Genomic DNA, 20849 nt, shown 5'->3' on the forward strand with positions numbered 1-20849 from the left:
CTGAGTTTCTGTCCCCTGTGGGGGAATTAAGATCCCATAAGCTGTGCTGAGCAGTCAGAAAAGAAACATAATTAATAAGAGAAATATCTACAAGAAAGAGGAGTAGAACCAAAAGCAAAAAGAAGAGAAAAAGAAAGAGAAACAATAAGAGAAAAATTATGGGACAATGGTAGTGATTTGAACAGCAAATTCTTTACAACCAGTTAATCCATGGAACCTTCCTGTATGTTTTTCTTTTTTGCTTTGAGATAAATATTTTAAATCCTAAAAATTATTCTTAAAATCATCAACACATGTTTTAACTTTAATTTTCTCCTGCCCCCAAAGATCCCCAGCTACAGATATGCATATATGTATGTGTGTGCTCAGTCATGTCTAACTCTCTGTGACCCCATGAACTGTAACCCACCGGGCTCCTCTGTCCATGGGATTATCCAGGCAAGAATATTGGAGTGGGTTGTCACTTCCTTCTCCAGAAGATTTCCCAACTCAGACAGGGATCGAATCCATGTCTCCTGCAGCTCTGCCATTGCAGGCAGATTCTCTACCCACCGAGCCACTGGGAAGCAGTATACAGGTAGGCAATGCCCCTGTGCAATTGTCCCACAGTGTACGGGTGAACTTGGGACACTTATAAGTAACAAAACAAGAAGTAAATGATCATGCGTGGAACAAAAACTAGATTTTTTTTTTTTAATGAGGAGTTGTAACATCGCATCATCCATCTTTCAGATTAGAGGTGAAAGATTGCACCATCCATCTTGTCTCCTTCTAGAGGAAGGTGCATCACACACAGTCCTGTGGAGAGGGTTAAGCAAACAGGTACTGAAGCCTCCTGCCAATACCCATGTTAACCTGGGGGAGGGTCATCCAGACCTAGTCAATTCTTCATGAACTGCAGCCCTGACCAGCAGTTTGACTGCAACCTCATGAGAGAGTCTTAGCTGGAACCCTCAAACAAGGCAATCACTGGCCCTTCATAAATAAGACACAAAGTTCATCACTTATAAAGTTAATAGTATTAAGCTACTGAGGGTTTTTTTTTTTTTTTTTGGTTAATTTGTTACATATCAATTGATAACTAATATAGATACAGGATTCATACATCATAATCTGAAAATTTAATCAAGTCTAAGCAAATACTTGCTACTTAAAAATGGTTTTTGGCTAATTTATTTATTCATTAATTTTATAATTTAAAAAATAAATTGAGTACCCAATATATACTGTGGGGAAACAAGAGTAACCAGACTCCTTCCTGTTTTATAGTTCCCATATTGAGTTTTATGATGATAGTCTGAGGAAATTGTGAATAAATTCATTGACAATACCTTAAACATTCCTGGTAAGGTTAAGAGGTAGGCAGTATTTGGGAGGAAATAACTGGGACCAGAAGAGTCAAACTCTGGGTTAAAAGAGGCCAAATACCACTTAATATCCTGAAAATGGTTAGTTGTGCATTCCATATTATTTCCTCACCTTAGAAATTTCCCTCAACTTCTTTTTAGAGAAATTTTGAAAACTCATGAATGGCACTGAATGTGGATGACTCTATCTTAGACTACATGTTAAAACTGCTTATTTGTGAGAAAACCTTTAGCTATTTCTGTGATTATGTACAGTGACACGGACTGACTCCATTCCAAAATCAATTTCTAAATGCCTACATCATGTGAAGTCAAGCCAGACTCTGGATAAGATATGGTTTCTGTGACTATGAAGCTGAAAATAATTTTCTCTGTTCATTCTTTCTAAGGGTCAAAAAAGCCCGAGGCACTGAGCTAGATACTGAGGATAATGTAATGAGTAAGACACAAAATGTGTGAGTTATGTAAAGTTTAGGTAGCATTTGATAAAACCAGAAATAGGGAAATGTGAAGCTCACAAACAATCACAAAAAAGCACAAGAAAATAGGAAAATAATTAAATAAACAGGTAAGGTTCTTACAGCTGTAGGATTCACTAGGAAATGTTTTAGGGGCAAAAATTCCCAGCAGAGGACATAATAAAGACCAAATACAGAAGCACGTGGTCATGAAATGGCATATTTGCTTAAGAATCTGCAAGAGGTTCAGTTAAAAAAGAAAGAAAGAAATGTAACAGGGGTTTGAGCTGAGAGCATTATTGAGCCCTACACCAAGGCGACAGATGTGGAACCCTTTACCAAAGTCACAGGACAAAATTCGCCAGAACTGACCAAGCCCCATAGCAACTGTTACCAAGCCCCCTGACTTACTCTAGCCAACTCTCTGACCCCCTATTAGGTAAAATACCCACCCTATAGCATCCTAACCAATCACCTAACACCACTGTTACTGCAGGAATTTTGTCTTGAGGCTGTAAAAATTGGCTAGTAGCCCTTGAAAGGGGTCCACTTTCCTTTGAGCCAGTCCACTATTCTAACAGCATCTCTTTCTCTAAAAAGCTCTATTCACCTCTCATTCTACCTCGTCTCTGGAAATTCTTTCCTAATTCATGCACAGACCACACTTTTGAGATGAGAAATTCTAATGTTCTAAGAGTTTGAGATATTTTGTACATGAAACAGAATTTTAAAATGGATCCTATGTATCTTAGACTGGTTGATATGTGAAGATAATGGCTATTATCATTTTAATGATCAACTATGGGAAATTTTGATTTTCATAGAACGAGTTAGCTGACTTATACACTCATTTGCAAACTTCAGTGGTTCTCAACCAAACGTTCTTTTGTACTGCATGGCACACGTGTCAATGTCTGGTGGCATTTTTATTATCATAGTGGGGGTAGAGCATCTGTTAGGTAAAGGCCAGTGACACTGCTAGAATTCTTACCATGCACAAGACATCACGTCACAACAAAGAACTATTCAAAACAAATTGTTGACACTGCTGAGGTTGAGAAACTCTGCCCTAATCAAAGGTGTAAAGAAAGAGTTATGAATTAGAGGATCTAAACAAAGATTTCTGAAGAGAATAATTGGAAAGAGCTGTCTCCCATCCCACATCCTACATGCAAGAGAAAGGGATACGGAGGGACATCCCACTGTTCTTGAATAAAAAGAGAGTTTCCTCAAGGATTCTACTCAGGAGCTTTTGTCCTCTGAGTTGTAGGGGAAAAGGGACAAAGCAGACTGGTTTCTTGTTACACTTGAAAATTTAAGTAGTGTGATAAAAGCCATCTTGCTCTTCAGATAGCAGGAATAAATAGAAGACTATTGTCATTTTGAGGTAAGGCATTAGTTATGCACAAGAAGTTTAACTATTTCCTGGGTGGCTGCATGTTAGAGAGAATGGTCATGGTGTTGTTGCTTCTGATCAGAAGAATATATGGTTCTACAAAGGTGAAGGCAAAGAATTATTGATGCTTTGTATGAAGTAGATAACTAACAAGAAGCTACTGTAGAGTTCAGGGACCCCTACCCAGTGCTCTGTGGCGACCTGAACGGGAAGAAAATCCAAAGAAGAGGCCATATATATGTATATATATGCATGCAGTATATATACATATATATGTATAAGTGTATATATATGAATAACTGATTCACTCTCCTGTGCAGTAGAAACCAAAACAATATCATAAGTCAATTATAGTCCAATAAAGTTAATTTTAAAAAAGAACTAAGCCTTTTCAATAAATTCAGCAGGATAAGAAAACTTAGTTATTTTCCAATTATACCTTATTTGTTGTGCTAGTTCAATATGTCTCGCAATTCTGGGATGTCTTTAAAGATAACGAGCTCCTGTCTTGCATGCCTGCCCAGCCTTCACCAAGCAGTGTCTTGCACTGGGGAGAGAACTGGTGTGGCAGATTTGCAGAGTTCTTTTTCAGCTAAAGGTGCTTCTTGTCAATACTCATGAAAGTCCTCAAGAGAATAAGATCTCACTAACGAGTTTTCAGGCACAAAGTCAGCCCTACTGCTCTCCTCCTGGGGCTTAGAGTGAGATATAAAAGAGGCAGGCATGAATGCACTTGAGCAGATAGAAGAATGTGTTGGCCTTGGATGTCTCTCGTCAGTCTGTTCTCTGGTGAGTTCTGAATCCCAGTAGGGGTGAACTAGCTGACTGTCCTGAGAGGGTTTAACCCTGCCCCCGAGAAAGGGTTATACTAGGAAAAGGGTAGGGTGAAAAAGAGAGAGACTGAGTGGAGGGAGGTCTTCAGATGGCAGTATCTCAGCTGAGTGAACAGAATAATTGGGACTGTCCTTGGCCTTGGGGTTCTAATCCTGGAACAGCCACTACCTGCTTGTGTAACTCTGAGTGATTCACCGTACTTCTCTAGATTGTCACTTTCCAGAGTCAGACTCCTTGAGATCAATGTTTCTATGATTCACTAACATTGCTGCAAGGTGAGGAAGGAAAGCAGGACTTTGGCACAAGAAAGTTTCAGAAAAATAGGAGCGAAGTGGTCACTGCCAATTCCACAACTCAGACCAACAGGTAAGCCAGCACACATGATCTTTGTTCTCATTTTATTAATTCTGAGAAAAAGATATATAAGAATTCTCAGGATATATAAAAAAGTATACACAAGTCCCCCAGAGAAAAAGAAATCAGTTAGTCATAAACTGTAACCATAAATAGATGAACATATCTAAACATGGATGACTATGACATAGATTTAAAAGTATCATCCTTACATCAGCTATGTTTCAATTAAAAATAAAGAAAAACTATGGTTTTTAGACAACCTGAATGCTAGTATACCTATACCAGATTTAGAGGAGAATTCATAAATTTTCCCCAGACAACTTCACACCTTTGCACAAATAAAAGGCTTCTTTGTTGCTTTTTTGCAGCAACTCTGCCAGTAAAAAACTGATATCCATCGGCAGTAGATTTCATAGAAGTCCCACTGGCCCCTCTCTTCCCTAACCAAACATATATCATAATTCAGGCTAGCTCTGGGGTATGCTATCATTAATTAGTGACATGACTGAATCAAACAACATTGTGAAGGAAACATTTAAATATTGGTACAGTTACTGATGAGTCAAACACCAAATGTCCGTTGTAATAGTTCTCTAAGAAGTTTAACCTATTTCCTTTCAAAAATGCAATTAAAATTGTAGATACCAAAGTGCAAACATTTTCTTTGTAACTAACTGACACATCTAAGCATTTGTCAGTATTGTCCTTCTTTCCTAAAACAGAGGGAATATGTAGCCCAGCCTATTACTTGATGATCATAAAGTACAAAGAAAAGAAGTTTACCTGTATTTTTCCAAAATAAGTGATTTCATGAATGAGTCAGTTTAAACTGTGTAGACACCATCTGCTCTGTCTTTTTCTCTCTGGTTCCTCCTCTTCCAGTTAGTACAACTCTCAGAAATCGCTAAATCAGAAGGTCTGACACTGAAAAGCTCTCTGGCTTCCTCCTGCCATGGGGTTGTTCAATATCACTCACCCTGCCTTTTTCCTTCTGACTGGGATCCCTGGCCTGGAGAGCGCTCAATTCTGGCTAGCGGGACCCCTCTGTGTGATGTATTCTGTGGCTCTCGGGGGCAACACGGTGATCCTGCAGGCTGTGAGAGCAGAGCCTAGCCTGCATCAGCCCATGTGCTACTTCCTGTCCATGCTGTCTTTCACTGACATGGCCATGTCCGTGGTCACACTGCCTACTGTGCTCAGAACCTTCTGCCTCAGTGCCCGCACCATTGATTTTGATGCCTGCCTAATCCAAATGTTCCTCATTCATTCCTTCTCCATGATGGAGTCAGGCATTCTGCTGGCCATGAGCTTTGACCGCTAAGTGGCTATTTGTGATCCTTTGCGCTATGCCACTGTGTTTACTAATGAAGTCATCGCTGGAATGGGTTTAGCAGTGACTTCTCGGAGCTTCATCACGCTTTTTCCTCTTCCCTTCCTCATCCAGAGGCTGCCTATCTGCAGGTCCAATGTCCTTTCCCACTCCTACTGTCTCCATCCAGACATGATGAAGCTGGCTTGTGCTGATATCACAATCAATATCGTCTATGGATTCTTTGTTCTTATTTCCACATTTGGCATGGACTTGTTATTTATCTTCCTCTCCTATGTGCTCATTCTGCTCTCAGTCATGGCCATTGCCTCCCATGAAGAACGCCTCAAAGCTCTCAACACATGTGTCTCACATATCTTGGCTGTACTTGCATTTTATGTACCAATGATTGGGGTCTCCATGATGCACCGTTTTGGGAAAAATGTGCCAGGATTCATCCATGTCCTTTTGTCCAACATCTACGTCTTCGTGCCTCCTGTGCGTAACCCTCTCATTTATAGCGCCAAGACAAAGGAGATCCGCCAAGCCACTGTTCACACATTTCACCGCATTAAAATGGGACTTCCATGTTTGGCTTTAAAATATAATGACCATTGTAGTCCTAGACTATCATCCACAGTGTCATTATTATCATCATTGTTGATGTTGTTATCCTAAACATCATAATTATCATCACAAATGTAGATTTACTGGAGTGGGGGGTGGAGATTAAAGATCAGGAATGGAGATTCAAAACTTATAGGACAGAAAAAAATGTGTAACAATACATCTCACAAAAACCAATTTCATTCATAGAAAGATAACTATTAGAGTCAACTGAGTGATTAGACAAAATTTTGCAGAGGAACATTAAGCTAGGAGCCGTTTTCTATATACTAACAGAATAATAATAGTATCTGTTTCTTAAAAGTGCCAGATTCAGTTCTAAATTATTTTTGAATTAATTCATTTAATATTTCTAACAATCTTATCAAGTATAGAGAAAGAAATGAATTGTTCTGAGTAAATCACATAATGTGTGATCCAAGTGAGATTCAATACTTGTCTGTCTCCAATGTTTGTACCCGACCACTGCAAATACTGCCTCTCTAACTGACATCACTATTAACATTACAACTTCTTGAGGTATGCCAAACTGGGAAAGATAAATATCATATGATATTGCTTAAATGTGGACTCTAGAGAAAAATTTGCTGTTCATTGTTCAGTTGCTAAGTCAGGTCCCGCTCTTTGTGACCCCATGGACTGCAGCACGCCAGGCCTCCCTGTCTTTCACAATCTGCTAGAGCTTGCTCAAACTTGTGTCCTTTCAGTGGGTTATGCCACCCAGCCGTCTCATCCTCTGTCATCCCCTTCTCCTCCTGCCCTCTGTCTCTCACGGCATTAGGGTCTTATCCAATGAGTGGGTTCTTTGCATCAGTTGGCCAGACTATTGGAGCTTCAGCTTCAGCATCAGTCCTTCCAATGAATACTCAGGGTTGATTTCATTTAGGTTTGATCTCCTTGCTGTCCAAGGCACTCTCAAGAGTATTCTCTAGCATTACAGTTCAAAAGTATCAATTCCCCAGCAGACAGCCTTCTTTATGGTCCAGCTCTCCCATTTGTACATGACCAGTGGAAAAGACATAGCTCTGACAACAGGGATTTTTGTTGGCAAAGTGATGTCTCTGCTTTTTAATAGGTTATCTAAGTTTGTCATAGCTTTTCTTCCAAGGAATAAGTGTCTTTTAATTTCCATAAATATCACACACAAGGTTATAATTTATAATGTACTTAGATATCAGTAGCTTACTTAAATACTTAATTTAATAGCTTAAACAAATATAATTTATCTCAGAAAAAAACAATTCTTTCTCCCCACAAGTCTGTTAATTAGGAAATTGGTCAATATTTGTTAGTCAGAAATAATACATATACATTGGTGAATGAAATGGCAACCCACTCCAGTATTCCGGCCTGGGAAATCCCATGGGGAGAGAAGCCTAGTGGGCTATAGTCCATGGGGTCATAAGAGTCAGACATATCTGAGTGATTAAACAACAGCAAAATTAAAACAATGCAATACATACACAAATTTACACACATACTCACATATAATGGAGTATTTTTTCCTCTACTAAGAATATAAGGGCTTATCATTTTCAACCTCCTCAGCAAATGTCTCTATAATCTATGGTCTCTATAAACAGGCTGTGTGTACACACCTGCACATGCTCCATAGGTCCCTAACCAAGCAAGAGCTGGAAAGTGAGTACTTTCAAACACTGAAAGAAATTCCAATCACTATTTTGTTCAGTGATGCCTTACTTATTCAGTACTCAGATCAGCACATTTGTATTCAGCTGTTAGCACTGCTGAGGTTAAGAAACTCTGCCCTAATCAAAGATCTAAAAGAATTATGAATTAGAGTATTTAAATAAAGATTTATGAAGATACCAATTGGAAAGAGCTAAGTCTCCTATCCCCCACTCCTCATACAAGAGAAAGGAATACAGAGGTGCATCCCACTGTCCTTGAATGAAAAGAGAGTTTCCTGAAGGTTTCTACTCAGAAATCAGAGGTCCCCTGAGTTATGGGGAGAAAGAACACAGCAGACCTGTTCCTTATTACCCCTGGAAATTTAAATGGAGCAATGAAAGTTACCTTGCTGTCCTGATAGCAGGATTGAGTAGCAGACTATTGCTGCTTTGAGGTAGAACATTTGTTTCACACAGGAAGGCTGCCCATCTCGGGTGGCTACATGTTAGAGAGAGCTGGCAGGGTGTGGTTATACATCCTGACAAAAAGAATGTAAAGGGGATCTGGGTTGTGGGTGGAGTCAAAAGCAATCATATGAAAATATATTAGTTAAGATTGATGTAGGAAATAGATGGACCCCTGGGCTGGACAACTGGTGCTTGTCAATTGGAGTACAACTGAAGCTTTGTTTTTCCTCAGAGATACCAAGGACGAAGCTAGTGGCAAAAACTGAGCTTTGCTGGAGTAAAGAGATAACATGCAGAAGTGTCCTGAGATCCAGGAAACTTCCCTGACAGCAAGACAGGTACAGAAAGGGGGTGGGTTGCTGCCCTGATACGTGTTGCCAAGACCCCCACAGGTCTGTGTGGTGGAATCCATCTTGGGCAAAAGTTGCATAAGCATAGTGGGGAGGGTCCTAGGGCAGGACAGGTGTGAAAATGAAAACAAGATTTTTGGGCAAAGGAAGCAACAATTAGAACTGGACATGGAACAGACTGGTTCCACATAGGAAAAGGAGTACATCAAGGCTGAATATTGTCACCCTGCTTATTTAACTTATATGCAGAGTACATCATGAGTAATGCTGGGCTGGAGGAAGCACAAGCTGGAATCAAGATTGCTGGGAGTAATATCAGTAACCTCAGATATGCAGATGACACCACCCTTATGGCAGAAAGTGAAGAGGAATTAAAATGCCTCTGATGAAAGTGAAAGAGAAGAGTGAAAAAGTTGGCTTAAAGCTCAACATTCAGAAAAGTAAGATCATGGCATCCAGTCTCATCAATTAATGGCAAATAGATAGGGAAACAGTGGAAACAGTGGCTGACGTTATTTTTCTGAGTTCCAGAATCACTGCGGATGGTGACTGCAGCCATGAAATTAAAAGACACTTACTCCTTGGAAGGAAAGTTATGATCCACCTAGACAGCATATTAAAAAGCAGAGACATTACTTTTCCAACAAAGTTCCATCTAGTCAAGGCTGTGGTTTTTCCAGTGGTCATGTATGGGTGTGAGAGTTGCACTGTGAAGAAAGCTGAGTGCTAAGAATTGATGCTTTTCAATATGGTGTTGGAGAAGACTCTTGAGAGTCCCTTGGACTGCAAGGAGATCCAACCAGTCCATCCTAAAGGAGATCAGTCCTAGGTATTCATTGGAAGGACTGATGCTGAAGCTGAAACTCCAGTACTTTGGCCACCTCATGAGAAGTGCTGACCTATTTGATAAGATCCTGATGCTGGGAAAGAGTGAAGGCAGGAGGAGAAGGGGACAACAGAGGATGAGACAGTTGGATGGTGTCACCGACTCAATGGACATGGGATTGGCTGGACTCCGGGAGTTGATGATGGACAGAGACCTGGCGTGCTGCAGTTCATGGGGTTGCAAAGAGTCAGACACAACTGAGTGACTGAACTGAACTGAACTGAGACAAAGACTGGACTTCCCTGGTGGCTCAGGTGGTAAAAAAATCTGCCTGCAGTGCAGGAGACCCAGGTTCAGTTCTGGGTCAGGAAGATTCCCTGGAGAACAGAATGGCTACCCATTCCAGTATTCTTGCCTGGAGAATTCCATGGACAGAGGAGCCTGGTGGACTACAGTTCATGGGGTCACAAAGAGTTGAACATGACTGAGCAATTAACACTTTCATTTCCAAACAAAGACTGGGGAGAACTGGCCTATATAAGTGATTTAAATCACCTCTTACTGGGATCTTCTTCATTATGGAGGACACTCACATCCTTTCTCTCTGGGTGTGTATTTTTGGCTTGATTTTGTCTTTAATAAGCATATTATGTCCCTGTGTGCTCTCTCACATGTTATGCTGTATCTCGCATAATAAGCTTTGTACTTATTTTTGCAGCTTTTGCTTCCTTGAGAAATTTACTTCTCACAAGAGGCAAGAGTCAGGGAAACTTTGTTTCTAGTCTCCAGCCGCTGGTAGACTAGCAGCTAGGATTCCTGGTTTTCATCCAGGCCACCCAGGTACAATTTCTAGGCAGGAAACTAAGATTCAAGACTTCTCACTGCTGTCTCTTCAACATCAAAGTCAAGTGGAGAGGTAAAAGATGGAGAGAAATTTCTTCAAGTAATTAATGAAAGAACCCAATGAAAGAGTCAGCTTTAAGTATTGTTTTAAGTTTTTAACAAACCTAGGAAACATGATATCAGCTAACTGAATCATAAGGAAATGAATCTTGCCATTTCCCTTCTGTCTCCTTTCTGGGTGAGAATTCAGGTACCATTGTTAGCCAGGGAAGGATAGCAGAAAATAAAAGACTGTAATTCTGAACACTGGAAGATTCGACTATTACATTAGTCTGTTATTCTCTCAGTGGTGTCTGAATCTTTGTGACCACATGCACTGTAGCCCATGGGGTTCCTCTGTCCATGAACTTTTCCAGGCAAGAATACTAGATGGGTAACCATTCTTTTCTTCTGGGGTTCTTCCCTACCCAGGCATTGAACCCCAGTCTCCCACATTGCAGGCAGATTCTTTACCATATCTGAGCTATAGGGAAGCTATATATGAGTCTGGGTTTTCCAGATACTCACCAGAGGAAATTTTATCATCTGAATGTGACCAGAAATATTAAGGAACTTGTTTTTCATCTAGGAGTAAAGGAAGAACTAGCATTTTCAATATATTTAAGAGGAAAAGAAAAGTGATCTTAATCATGCTTTGATTATATCTCCGGCTTTCTTCCTGGGCTTGGACAACATATCACATAATTCTGGAATTTTTTACAGGGTAATGAGCTCCTGTCTTACATTCCTATCCAGCCTTCAATGGATGATATCTTGCATTGGGTAAGAATCAGTCCTGCAGATTGTTGAGTTATTTTTCAACTAAAAGAGTATATGCTTTATTCTCAGTAATCATTAAAAACCTCAAGAGAATAAAACCTTCCTGATGAGTTTTCAGACCAAAAGTCAGCATCACTGCTCTCTCTCGGGGCTTAGAATGAGATATAAAAGAGGCAAGCATGAATGAACTTTAGCAGATAGAAAGATATGTTGTTCTGTGGGTGTCTCTCATCAGCCTGTCTTCTGGTGAGTTCTGAACCCAAGTAGAGGGGAGACCCGGGTTCAATCTCTGGCTCAGAAAAATGCCCTGGGAGAAGGGAATACCTATTCCAGTATTCTTGCCTAAAGATACCATAAACAGAGGATCCTGGTGGGCTACCATTCCATGGGGTTGCAAGAGTCAAACACAACTGAGCGACTAACACAACAACAAAGGGGTGAGCTCACTGACCCTGAATTCAATCCCTGGGTTGGGAAGATCCCCTGGAGAAGGGAAAAGCTACTCAATCCAGTGTTCTGGCCTGGAGAATTCCTGGTTCACAAAAAGTCAGTCATGACTGAGCAATTTTCACTTTCACTTTCTCACATCTAAACATGACTACTTGGAAAACCACAACTTTGACAAGACTGACTTTTGTCTGCAAAATAATATCTCTGCTTTTTAATATGCTGTCTAGGTTAGTCATAGCTTTCTTTTGAAGGAGCTAACATCTTTTAATTTCATGACTGCAATCGCCATTTGCAGTGATTGTGGAGCCCAAGAAAATAAAGTCTGTCACTGCTTTCCCATCAAATTGCCACGAAGTGATGGAACCAGATGCCATGACCTTCATTTTTTGAATGTTGAGTTTTAAGCCAGCTTTTTCACTCTCCTCTTTCACTTCATCAAGAGGCCCTTTAGTTCTTCTTTGCTTCCTGCCATAATGGTGGTGTCATCTGCACATCTGAGGTTATTGATATTTCTCTCAGCAATCTTGATTCTAGCTTGTGCTTCATCCAGCCTGGCATTTCTCATACAAGTAAAATAAGCAGGGTGACAATATACACAAGTATATCAAGGAGTACATCAAGGCTGTTTATCATCACTCTGCTGTTTGCCTTATACGCACAGTACAATCTTAGAGTCTTACATACCTTTACTTGAGGTTTTATCAGCTGTTTGCATACTCTGTGAGGCAAGCTCACTTCATTGAGCCTTCAGTCAGTCAGTTCAGTCTCTCGGTCATGTCCAGTTCTTTGAGACCCCATGGACTAGCACATCAGGCTTCCCTGTCCATGATCATCAGTGAGCCTTAGTTTCCACTTCTGTCAAGAATTAATGAATAAATAGTTGTAAATTTCCTTGCAGAGTATCTGGCTCATAGCATATGCTCCATAAATATTGGTTTTTCTCTCACTACATTTGTTTGTCTTCAGCTGCATCTACACCACTCACAAATTCAGGGGCTGCCGGATAAACTAAACAATGGGATCCTGGGATGGACAGGAAGACTTTCCCCCATATACACTAGAGCTAGGATAGCCAGACCCAGAATGCCTTTGTCTCTGCCCTGCACAAAGTAAGCCTGCTTTCTTCTCCTTTTCTTTCTTTACATTATCTCAGTTCTTGACTTTTTTTCTGATTACCTTCTATAGGGCTGCATAAAAAGCATGAGAATTAGAATCATAGGACAGAAAAAAGATATGAAGTTTAGTCAGTCCCATATCCCAAGGAATCACAGTTCTGAAGGGGAGATGAGCATGCATGAACTTATCCCTAAGACCAGAGGGATGTAACCAATCACATAGAGAAGTGGCCCCTAACTTCCTGGGAACCACAGGAAGGTGGTCTGAGTTCTAGCCTGCCAGAGAAAATTAAGGAGTTTTTCCCAAGGGGTGAATACTGCATTGCAAACTATCCCAGCATCTCTATGGCTTTCAGGTACCTAGGGCTCCCTTTCTCCTCCATTCCCATCAGAAGGTACACTGCCATTACTTTCTGGCCTTGTTTTGTTAGAGGCTAGAGAGGAAGGTCAAGGGAAAATAGTAGCACATATTTCTGGAGGTCCTCCCCCAAAGGAGGATGCCTTAGAAGCCTGAAACATGTCCACCAGGTGAAAAGATTCTAACTTTCTTTCTTCATACGTCATGAGATAATGAACCTGGAAGAATTTCGAAAACATGAGAATAAAGACAAATAAAAAAATAAATACTGTTACAGAGAAGTAGTTGTGGGTTAGTCTCTAGGAACTGGGTAAGTAATACATAAATGCTGTTGCTGCTGCTGCTGCTAAGTCACTTCAGTCGTGTTCGAATCTGTGTGATTCGATAGACAGCAGCCCACCAGGCTCCCTCATTCTTGGGCTTCTCCAAGCAAGAACACTGGAGTGGGGTGCCATATCCTTCTCCAATGCATGAAAGTGAAAAGTGAAAGTGAATTCGTTCAGTCGTGCTGGACTCTTAGTGACCTCATGGATCACAGCCTAGCAGTCTCCAGCCATGGGATTTTCCAGGCAAGAGTACTGAGTGGGGTGCCTTTGTCTTCTCCAAACTAAATGCTACTGTAAGAAAAATTGTGAGTAAATGCAATGCACGAGGGTAAAAAGAGAGTCTAGGTGGATTAGGGGATGAAAACTAGTGGGTAAGAAGGAATATATGAGCAGGTAGGTCAAAGCATTTGTTATATGAGTACACAAATCTACATATACACCTGAATGTTATTCAGGTATTAATACTGCATATATGTCAACATGGACTGAAGGAATGAGCCTCAGAGCGTATGTGCATTAAAAATTATAAAGATCAAGAGGGAGTATTAAATATATATTAGTATCGTAAGAGTAAGTTGGGAGAGAAAGAGAGGTGTGAGTGTTTTTATAAAGAGCATGAATGGAATCCATGATGAGACAGTTGTGAAAGTACAGGAATGTGTCTATGAGAATAAGCATATTTTGAGAGTATATATGACTAAGGGTGTGGAAAATTTCTGTTTGGATTAATGCTTTCCCAAAGACTGAATGACACTCTACCTGTAGCAGATTTAGGGAGAAATTCATTATTTTTCCAAAAACAGGAACTGCTTGGTGACATTGCCCAAGTAAACAGTTTCTTTGTTGATCTTTTGCAGCAATTCTGCCTCCTGTAAAGAGGCAATCATTTTCATCCAGGTCCCACTGCCTCTTCCCCTCTCAGCAAACACACTTTATAGTTCAAGCTAGCTCTGGGGAATGCTTTCATTACTCAGTGACATGTCTGAATTAAATAGCATTTTCAAGGGACAATGTAAACACTTCAAAAAGCTAATAATAACTCAAACCCTCACTGTTCTTTTATAATCTATGAATTCTGGTTAACATAATTTCATTTAGTGATTCTTTTAAAGCACATGAAAATTATAGATAAAGCTATGTAGGTTTTATATAAACATAGCTAACTAATTGATACACTTAAACATTTGACAATATCGTCCTTATTCCATAAAACAGAGAGAAAGAGTAGTCCAGCCTATGACTTGATGATCACAAAGTATGAAGTAAAGAAGTTTGCCTGTATTTTCTCAAAACAAGTGATTTCATGAATGCATCCATTTAAACTGTGTAGAACATAGGCTCTGTCTTTTACTCCCTGATTCCTCCTCTTCCAGCAAGTGCAGCTCTCAGAAATCACTAAATCAGAAGATCTGACCCTGGAAAGCTCTCTGGCTTCCTCCTGCCATGGGGTTGTTCAATGTCACTCACCCTGCCTTTTTCCTTCTGACTGGGATCCCTGGCCTGGAGAGTGCTCAATTCTGGCTAGCGGGACCCCCTCTGTGTGATGTATGCTGTGGCTCTCGGGGGCAACACGGTGATCCTGCAGGCTGTGAGAGCAGAGCCCAGTCTGCATCAGCCCATGTGCTACTTCCTGTCCATGCTGTCTTTCACTGACATGGCCATGTCCATGGCCACACTGCCTACTGTGCTCAGAACCTTCTGCCTCAGTGCCCACACCATTGATTTTGATGCCTGCCTAATCCAGATGTTCCTCATTCATTCTTTCTCCATGATGGAGTCAGGCATTCTACTGGCCATGAGCTTTGACTGCTATGTGGCCATTTGTGATCCCTTGCGCTATGCCACTGTGCTCACTAATGAAGTCATCGCTGGAATGGGTTTATCTGTGACTGCTTGGAGCTTTATCATCCTCTTTCCTCTTCCCTTTCTTTTCAAGAGGCTTCCTATCTTCAGATCCACTGTCCTTTCCCGCTCCTACTGCCTCCACCCAGACATGATGAAGCTGGTCTGTGCTGATATCACCATTAACAACATCTATGGATTCTTTGTTCTTATTTCCACATTTGGCATGGACTTGTTATTTATCTTCCTCTCCTATGTGCTCATTCTGCACTCAGTCATGGCCATTGCCTCCCGTGAGGAACGCCTCAAAGCTCTCAACACATGTGTCTCACATATCTTGGCTGTACTTGCATTTTATGTACCAATGATTGGAGTCTCCACAGTGCACCGCTTTGGGAAGCATGTCCCACGCTACATACATGTCCTTTTGTCCAACATCTACCTCTTTGTACCGCCTGTGCTCAACCCCCTCATTTAAAGTGCCAAGACATAGGAGATCCGCCAAGCCATCGTTCGCATGTTTCACCGCATCAAAATGTGCCTTTGATATTTAGTTTTAAAATCTGATGCTTATTGTAGTCATAGACTGTCATCCATGGTGTCATCAACATCATCAACATTATCTTTAAGAATATGATAAATATGTGTCCTGGGGGGAAAGTATAAGATCAGGAATGGAGCAGCAAATCTCATAACACAAAACAAATGAATAGTACAGTCGACAAACATTAATGGTGTCCATAGAAACATAAATATTACAGGCAATTGAATGATTAGAGAAAACTTTACAAAGGGAATTGATCTAAGCTAGAAATCATTTTTTATAATGATACATATTAGTAATATAATTCTAATTAATACATTGAGTCCTAAATCAGGTTTTGTTCTAAATTATTTTTGTAGAAATCCATTTAATCTTTGTAACAATCTTATGAGATATATAGAATTAAGTAAGTTGTTCAAAGTAACACAGATCATATGGGATCCAGATGAGCTTCAATACTGGTTTGTCTCCAGTATTTGTACTCAACCATATAAATACTGCCTCTCTAAAAGGCATCACTATTAGCATTGCAACTTTCACCACCATTGTCATCCTCAAATAATCATGAGTTGCTTTAACTTCATAGAATGAGATTTGACATATTTTCAAAACTTGCCATAAGATGTATGTATGTATAACACAGGAAAAACAATAAAGATTGACTTTGAAAAGAAACCCCAGATTCCTCTCTGTTTCTTTTATCTGTCTACCATTCAATCACCACCCCCCAACAAGGAAAGTAATCTTTCATATCTGAGCCATAGTTTTTTTTTTTTTTTAGAAAATTTTATTAAGTGTATAATTTTTATTTCTCTTACCTTCTTGGATTTTTGTTAATTGAAATATATTTGATTTACTATATTTTTTAAATTTCAGTTGTACAGCATAGTGATTTGCAATTTTTTAAAGGTTATACATTTCTTCTACACAATGACATATCAGAAATTATTTTTTCTAGAATTTCTAGCTCCAAAACCTTAGCATAAGCAGAATAGAGTTTTTATGAATTTTACACTAGAAATTATTTTTGGAAATTCTCTCATACAGTTTTTTTTAACCTATTCTTTCCTTCATACAAGGGAGATAAGATAAAGTAGAAACTTTGTTAGCCTCATTTTAGTGCTTATAAACTAAATTGGACATACACCAATAGCATATTCAAGGGGATGCTCAACAGAGGCTAATCTACTCACCAAGGAAATGGGGATGGAGACCTCAAAGCAGCATTGAATGCAGTTATTAGAGCTTTTTATCTTTTTCCTCTGTACAGTCTTGAGAGGTGAAGTGTATTAGGTTCCAGAGAGAGAAAAATATTTCTGAATTGAGAGAATGTAATAAAATCCAGGTCTCCAAAAATGTCCATAAGTACAACAACAGACTCATAAAATCTGTGCCTTTTTCCACTAATTAAATTATTATAGGGGCATGATTGAATAATATAGCATAGTATGATTTAAAATAGAAAATAATTTTTTGGAAAATAAAATGGTATTGAGTGGTTCAGAGTCAGATTATGGTCATCAGTCAACTTAAATTTTGTCCTTTCTGATTTCTAAAGGAAGTTCTTTATTTCAACATCAGATAATAATGATAATGGTAATCCACAATGCCTTGAGAGTTTAGTTTTAAATAGGTGTGCTGTGCTGTGCTTAGTCATGTCTGAATCTTTGTGACCCCATGGACTGTAGCCCACCCAGCTCCTCTGTCCATGGGATTCTCCAGGGAAGAATACTAGAGTGGGTTGCCATGCTCTCCTCCAGGGAGTCTTTCCAACCCAGGGATCAAACCCAGGGCTCCAGCATTGCAGGCAGATTCTTTACCATCTGAGCCACCAGGAAAGCCCAAGAACACTGGAGTGGGTAGCCTATTCCTTCTTCAGAGAATCTTCCCAGCCCAGGAATTGAACCAGGGCCTCCTGCATTGCAGGCAGATTCTTTACCAGCTGAGCTGCCAGGGAAGCCCTTTAACTATATATAGATACAAAGACAGAGTTTAGAGAAATCACTAGATATGAAAATGCAGTAAGCACTCTCTTAGTCTCACCCCAGGCAGAGATGAAGGCATCCTTTGACCACATGCCTAAATTTGAAACCCACTGTTGGACCAAGGGAAATGACAAGGAACAGGGAATGCAAACCTCCTGAAAGAACCTGGAGCTCCTCTCCACTTTATTTCTGCCCCTTTTCTTCATTGGCAATGAGAAATGCTCTTTTCTTCAACTGCTGTTCAGTCACAAAGTCATGTCTGATTCTTTGCTACCCCATGGACTGCAGCATGCTGGGCTTCCCTGTCCTTCACCATATACTGGAATTTGCTCAGACTCATGTCCCTTGAGTCAGCGATGCCATCCAACCATCTCATTCTCTGTTGCCTCCTTCTCCTCCCGCCTTCAGTCTTTGCCAGAATCAGGATCTTTTCCAGTGAGCTGACTCTTCTCTTCAGGTGACCAGCACTGGGGCTTCAGCTTCAACATCAGTCTTTTCAATGAATATTCAAAATTATTTTCCTTTAGGATTGACTGGTTTGATTTTCTTGACGTCAAAGGGACTCTCAAGAGTCCTCTCCAACACCAGCTTGATGGACATGAGTTTCAGCAAGCTGAAGGAGATGGCAAAGGATAGGGAAGCCTGGTGTGCTGCAGTCTATGGGGTTGCAAAGACTCAGACATGACTGAGTGACTGAACAGCAACAACAGCCTAATGCTTTGTATGTATTAATTCACCTGCCTATTAGAAACTGCATTGATTTCAGTATTTTTTGTTTCTTTTTAAAAAACACTTCCCAGACACCTGCATCAGCCACCAGCAAGTGGGGGCAGAACGGAGAGGAGCAGGCGGCATTGCTTAGGGTAAGGACCGGGCCCGAATGCCCCGAGGGCAATCGGAGGGAACTAACGTGAGATAGCAACTTAAGCTGTGGGATAGCAAGAGAGAGAGAGAGAAAATTACCCAGCCGAACACACTGCCAGCCATTTGTAGAACAAAGGGACTGAGCATTTCCAGAGAAGAGCTAGCCATCTGTGGACTGGCCCATCCCCGCCAGAGGCAGGAGGCAGGGGGGAGGGGAAAGGGGCAAACTCGGCCCGAGAGAAGGCACCCCTACCAAACTGCAAACAGGCCTAACCAAAGACTTCCTGAGATTCTGGATGGTCGACATCTGCCGGGAGGGTCGCAGCTAGAGGCCAGCTCCTGAGAACAGACACAAGCCGCTCATACCAGACTAGTGTGCATGGAATCTGAGGCTGGGACTGCGGAGGGGAGAAGGTGCACCACACCGGGGGAGAGTGAGCCTGTCAAGCTCCTGGCTTCCTGAGCTACTTCAGCCGGGGAAGTCACAAAACGCAGGCCCAACCGAATTCGTGCTTTTGTAGAATACCGGAAAACTGGAACTGCACGCAACGCAGGGCCAGTTCCATATAGAGCAGCCAGGCCTGAGCAGTATAGAGGGGGAGAGCACACACACCTGTGAGCAAGGGCAAACCCAGTGTGGCCGGAACACTGTGAGTGCTCCCCACACACAGCGATATCTGTCTGCAGCACCCCTCCCTCCCCACAGCAGGACTGAACTAGCAAACCTGAACAAGAGGCCACCTCCGCCCACCTGTGTCAGGGCAGAAATTAGACACTGAAGAGACCTGCAAACACAAGCCAAATAAAAAGGGAACTGCTTCAGAAGGGACCGGTGCAACAGATTAAAATCCTTGTGGATAACACTGACTACACTGGAAGGGGCCTATAGATATTGAGAAGTGTGAGCTGGAATGAGGAGCTGTCTGAAACTGAACTGAACCCACACTGACTGCAACAGCTCCAGAGAAATTCCTAGATATATTTTTACTTTTTCTTTTTTTAATTAAAATATTTTTCTTTTCTTTTCTTTTTTTTTATTTTTTCTCTTTTATTTTCTTTTAAAATTCCCTATTACTCCCCCATTACTCCTTATCTTTCATTTCCATTTTCATATATTTTTACTTTTTTTAAAAATTAAGAAAAAAGATTTTCCCTGTTTTATTTTTTCTCTTATTTCCTTTTAAAGTCCTTTATTACTCCTCTAGTACTCCTTAATTTTCATGTTCATTTCACTATAACCTTGCAAAAAATAAAAAAGAAGAAACCATATTTTTAAACCACACTTCATATATATTTATAAATTTTTTGTGTGTTTTTGTTTTTAATATTGTATTTTTAAGAGTCTAATCTCTACTCTAGATTTTTAATCTTTGTTTTTCAGTATTTGATATCAATTTTGGACATTTAAGAATCCAATATTCAGTACCCATTTTTACTCAGGAGTGTGTTGATTACTCTCTCCCACTTTTGACTCTCTGTTTTCTACCTCAGAACACCTCTATTTCCTCCATTCTCCTTCTCTTACCAATCCGATTCTGTGAATCTCTGTGGATGTCTGGGCTACGGAGAACACTTTGGGGACAGAAAACTGCGTAGATCTGTCTCTTTCCTCTTGAGTTCACCTTTTTCTCCTCCTGCTCACCTCTATCTCCCTCCTCCCTCTCCTCTTCTTCATGTAAATCTGTGAAGCTCTCTGGGTGTCACTCATGGTGGAGAATCTTTTCAGCATTAGCCTAGAAGTTTTATTATCAGTGCTGTATAGTTGGAAAAGTCTTGAGACTACTGGAAGAAAGAACATTAAGTAATAAGAGACCATTCAAAGGCCTCCATACCTACAGTGAAACCAACCACCACCCAAGAGCCAGTAAGTTTCAGAGCAAGACATACCATGCTAATTCTCCAGCAACACAGGAACATAGCCCTGAGCATCAACATACAGGCTGCCCAAAGTCACACGTAACACATAGACCCATCTCAAAACTCATTACTGGGCACTCGTTTGCACTCCAGAGAGAAGAAATCCAGTTCCATGCACCAGAACACCAATGCAAGCTTCCTTAACCAGGAAATCTTGACAAGC

General features: G+C 40.6%; 1 protein-coding gene and 1 pseudogene across 1 annotated transcript; both read left to right on the forward strand.

Annotated features, from left to right (window-relative positions):
- The first annotated feature begins 5364 nt into the window (after window positions 1-5364).
- On the forward strand, window positions 5365-6399 carry LOC136174503 (olfactory receptor 51I2-like; annotated as a pseudogene).
- An 8678-nt stretch (window positions 6400-15077) lies between these two features.
- Window positions 15078-15854, forward strand: LOC136175101 (olfactory receptor 51I2-like). The gene has a single exon (XM_065945408.1). It carries the CDS (start codon window positions 15078-15080, stop codon window positions 15852-15854), a length of 777 nt encoding a protein of 258 aa, XP_065801480.1.
- The last annotated feature ends 4995 nt before the right edge of the window (window positions 15855-20849 follow it).

This window comes from Muntiacus reevesi, chromosome 9 (genome assembly GCF_963930625.1).
Source record: "Muntiacus reevesi chromosome 9, mMunRee1.1, whole genome shotgun sequence".
Lineage (NCBI taxonomy): Eukaryota > Metazoa > Chordata > Mammalia > Artiodactyla > Cervidae > Muntiacus > Muntiacus reevesi.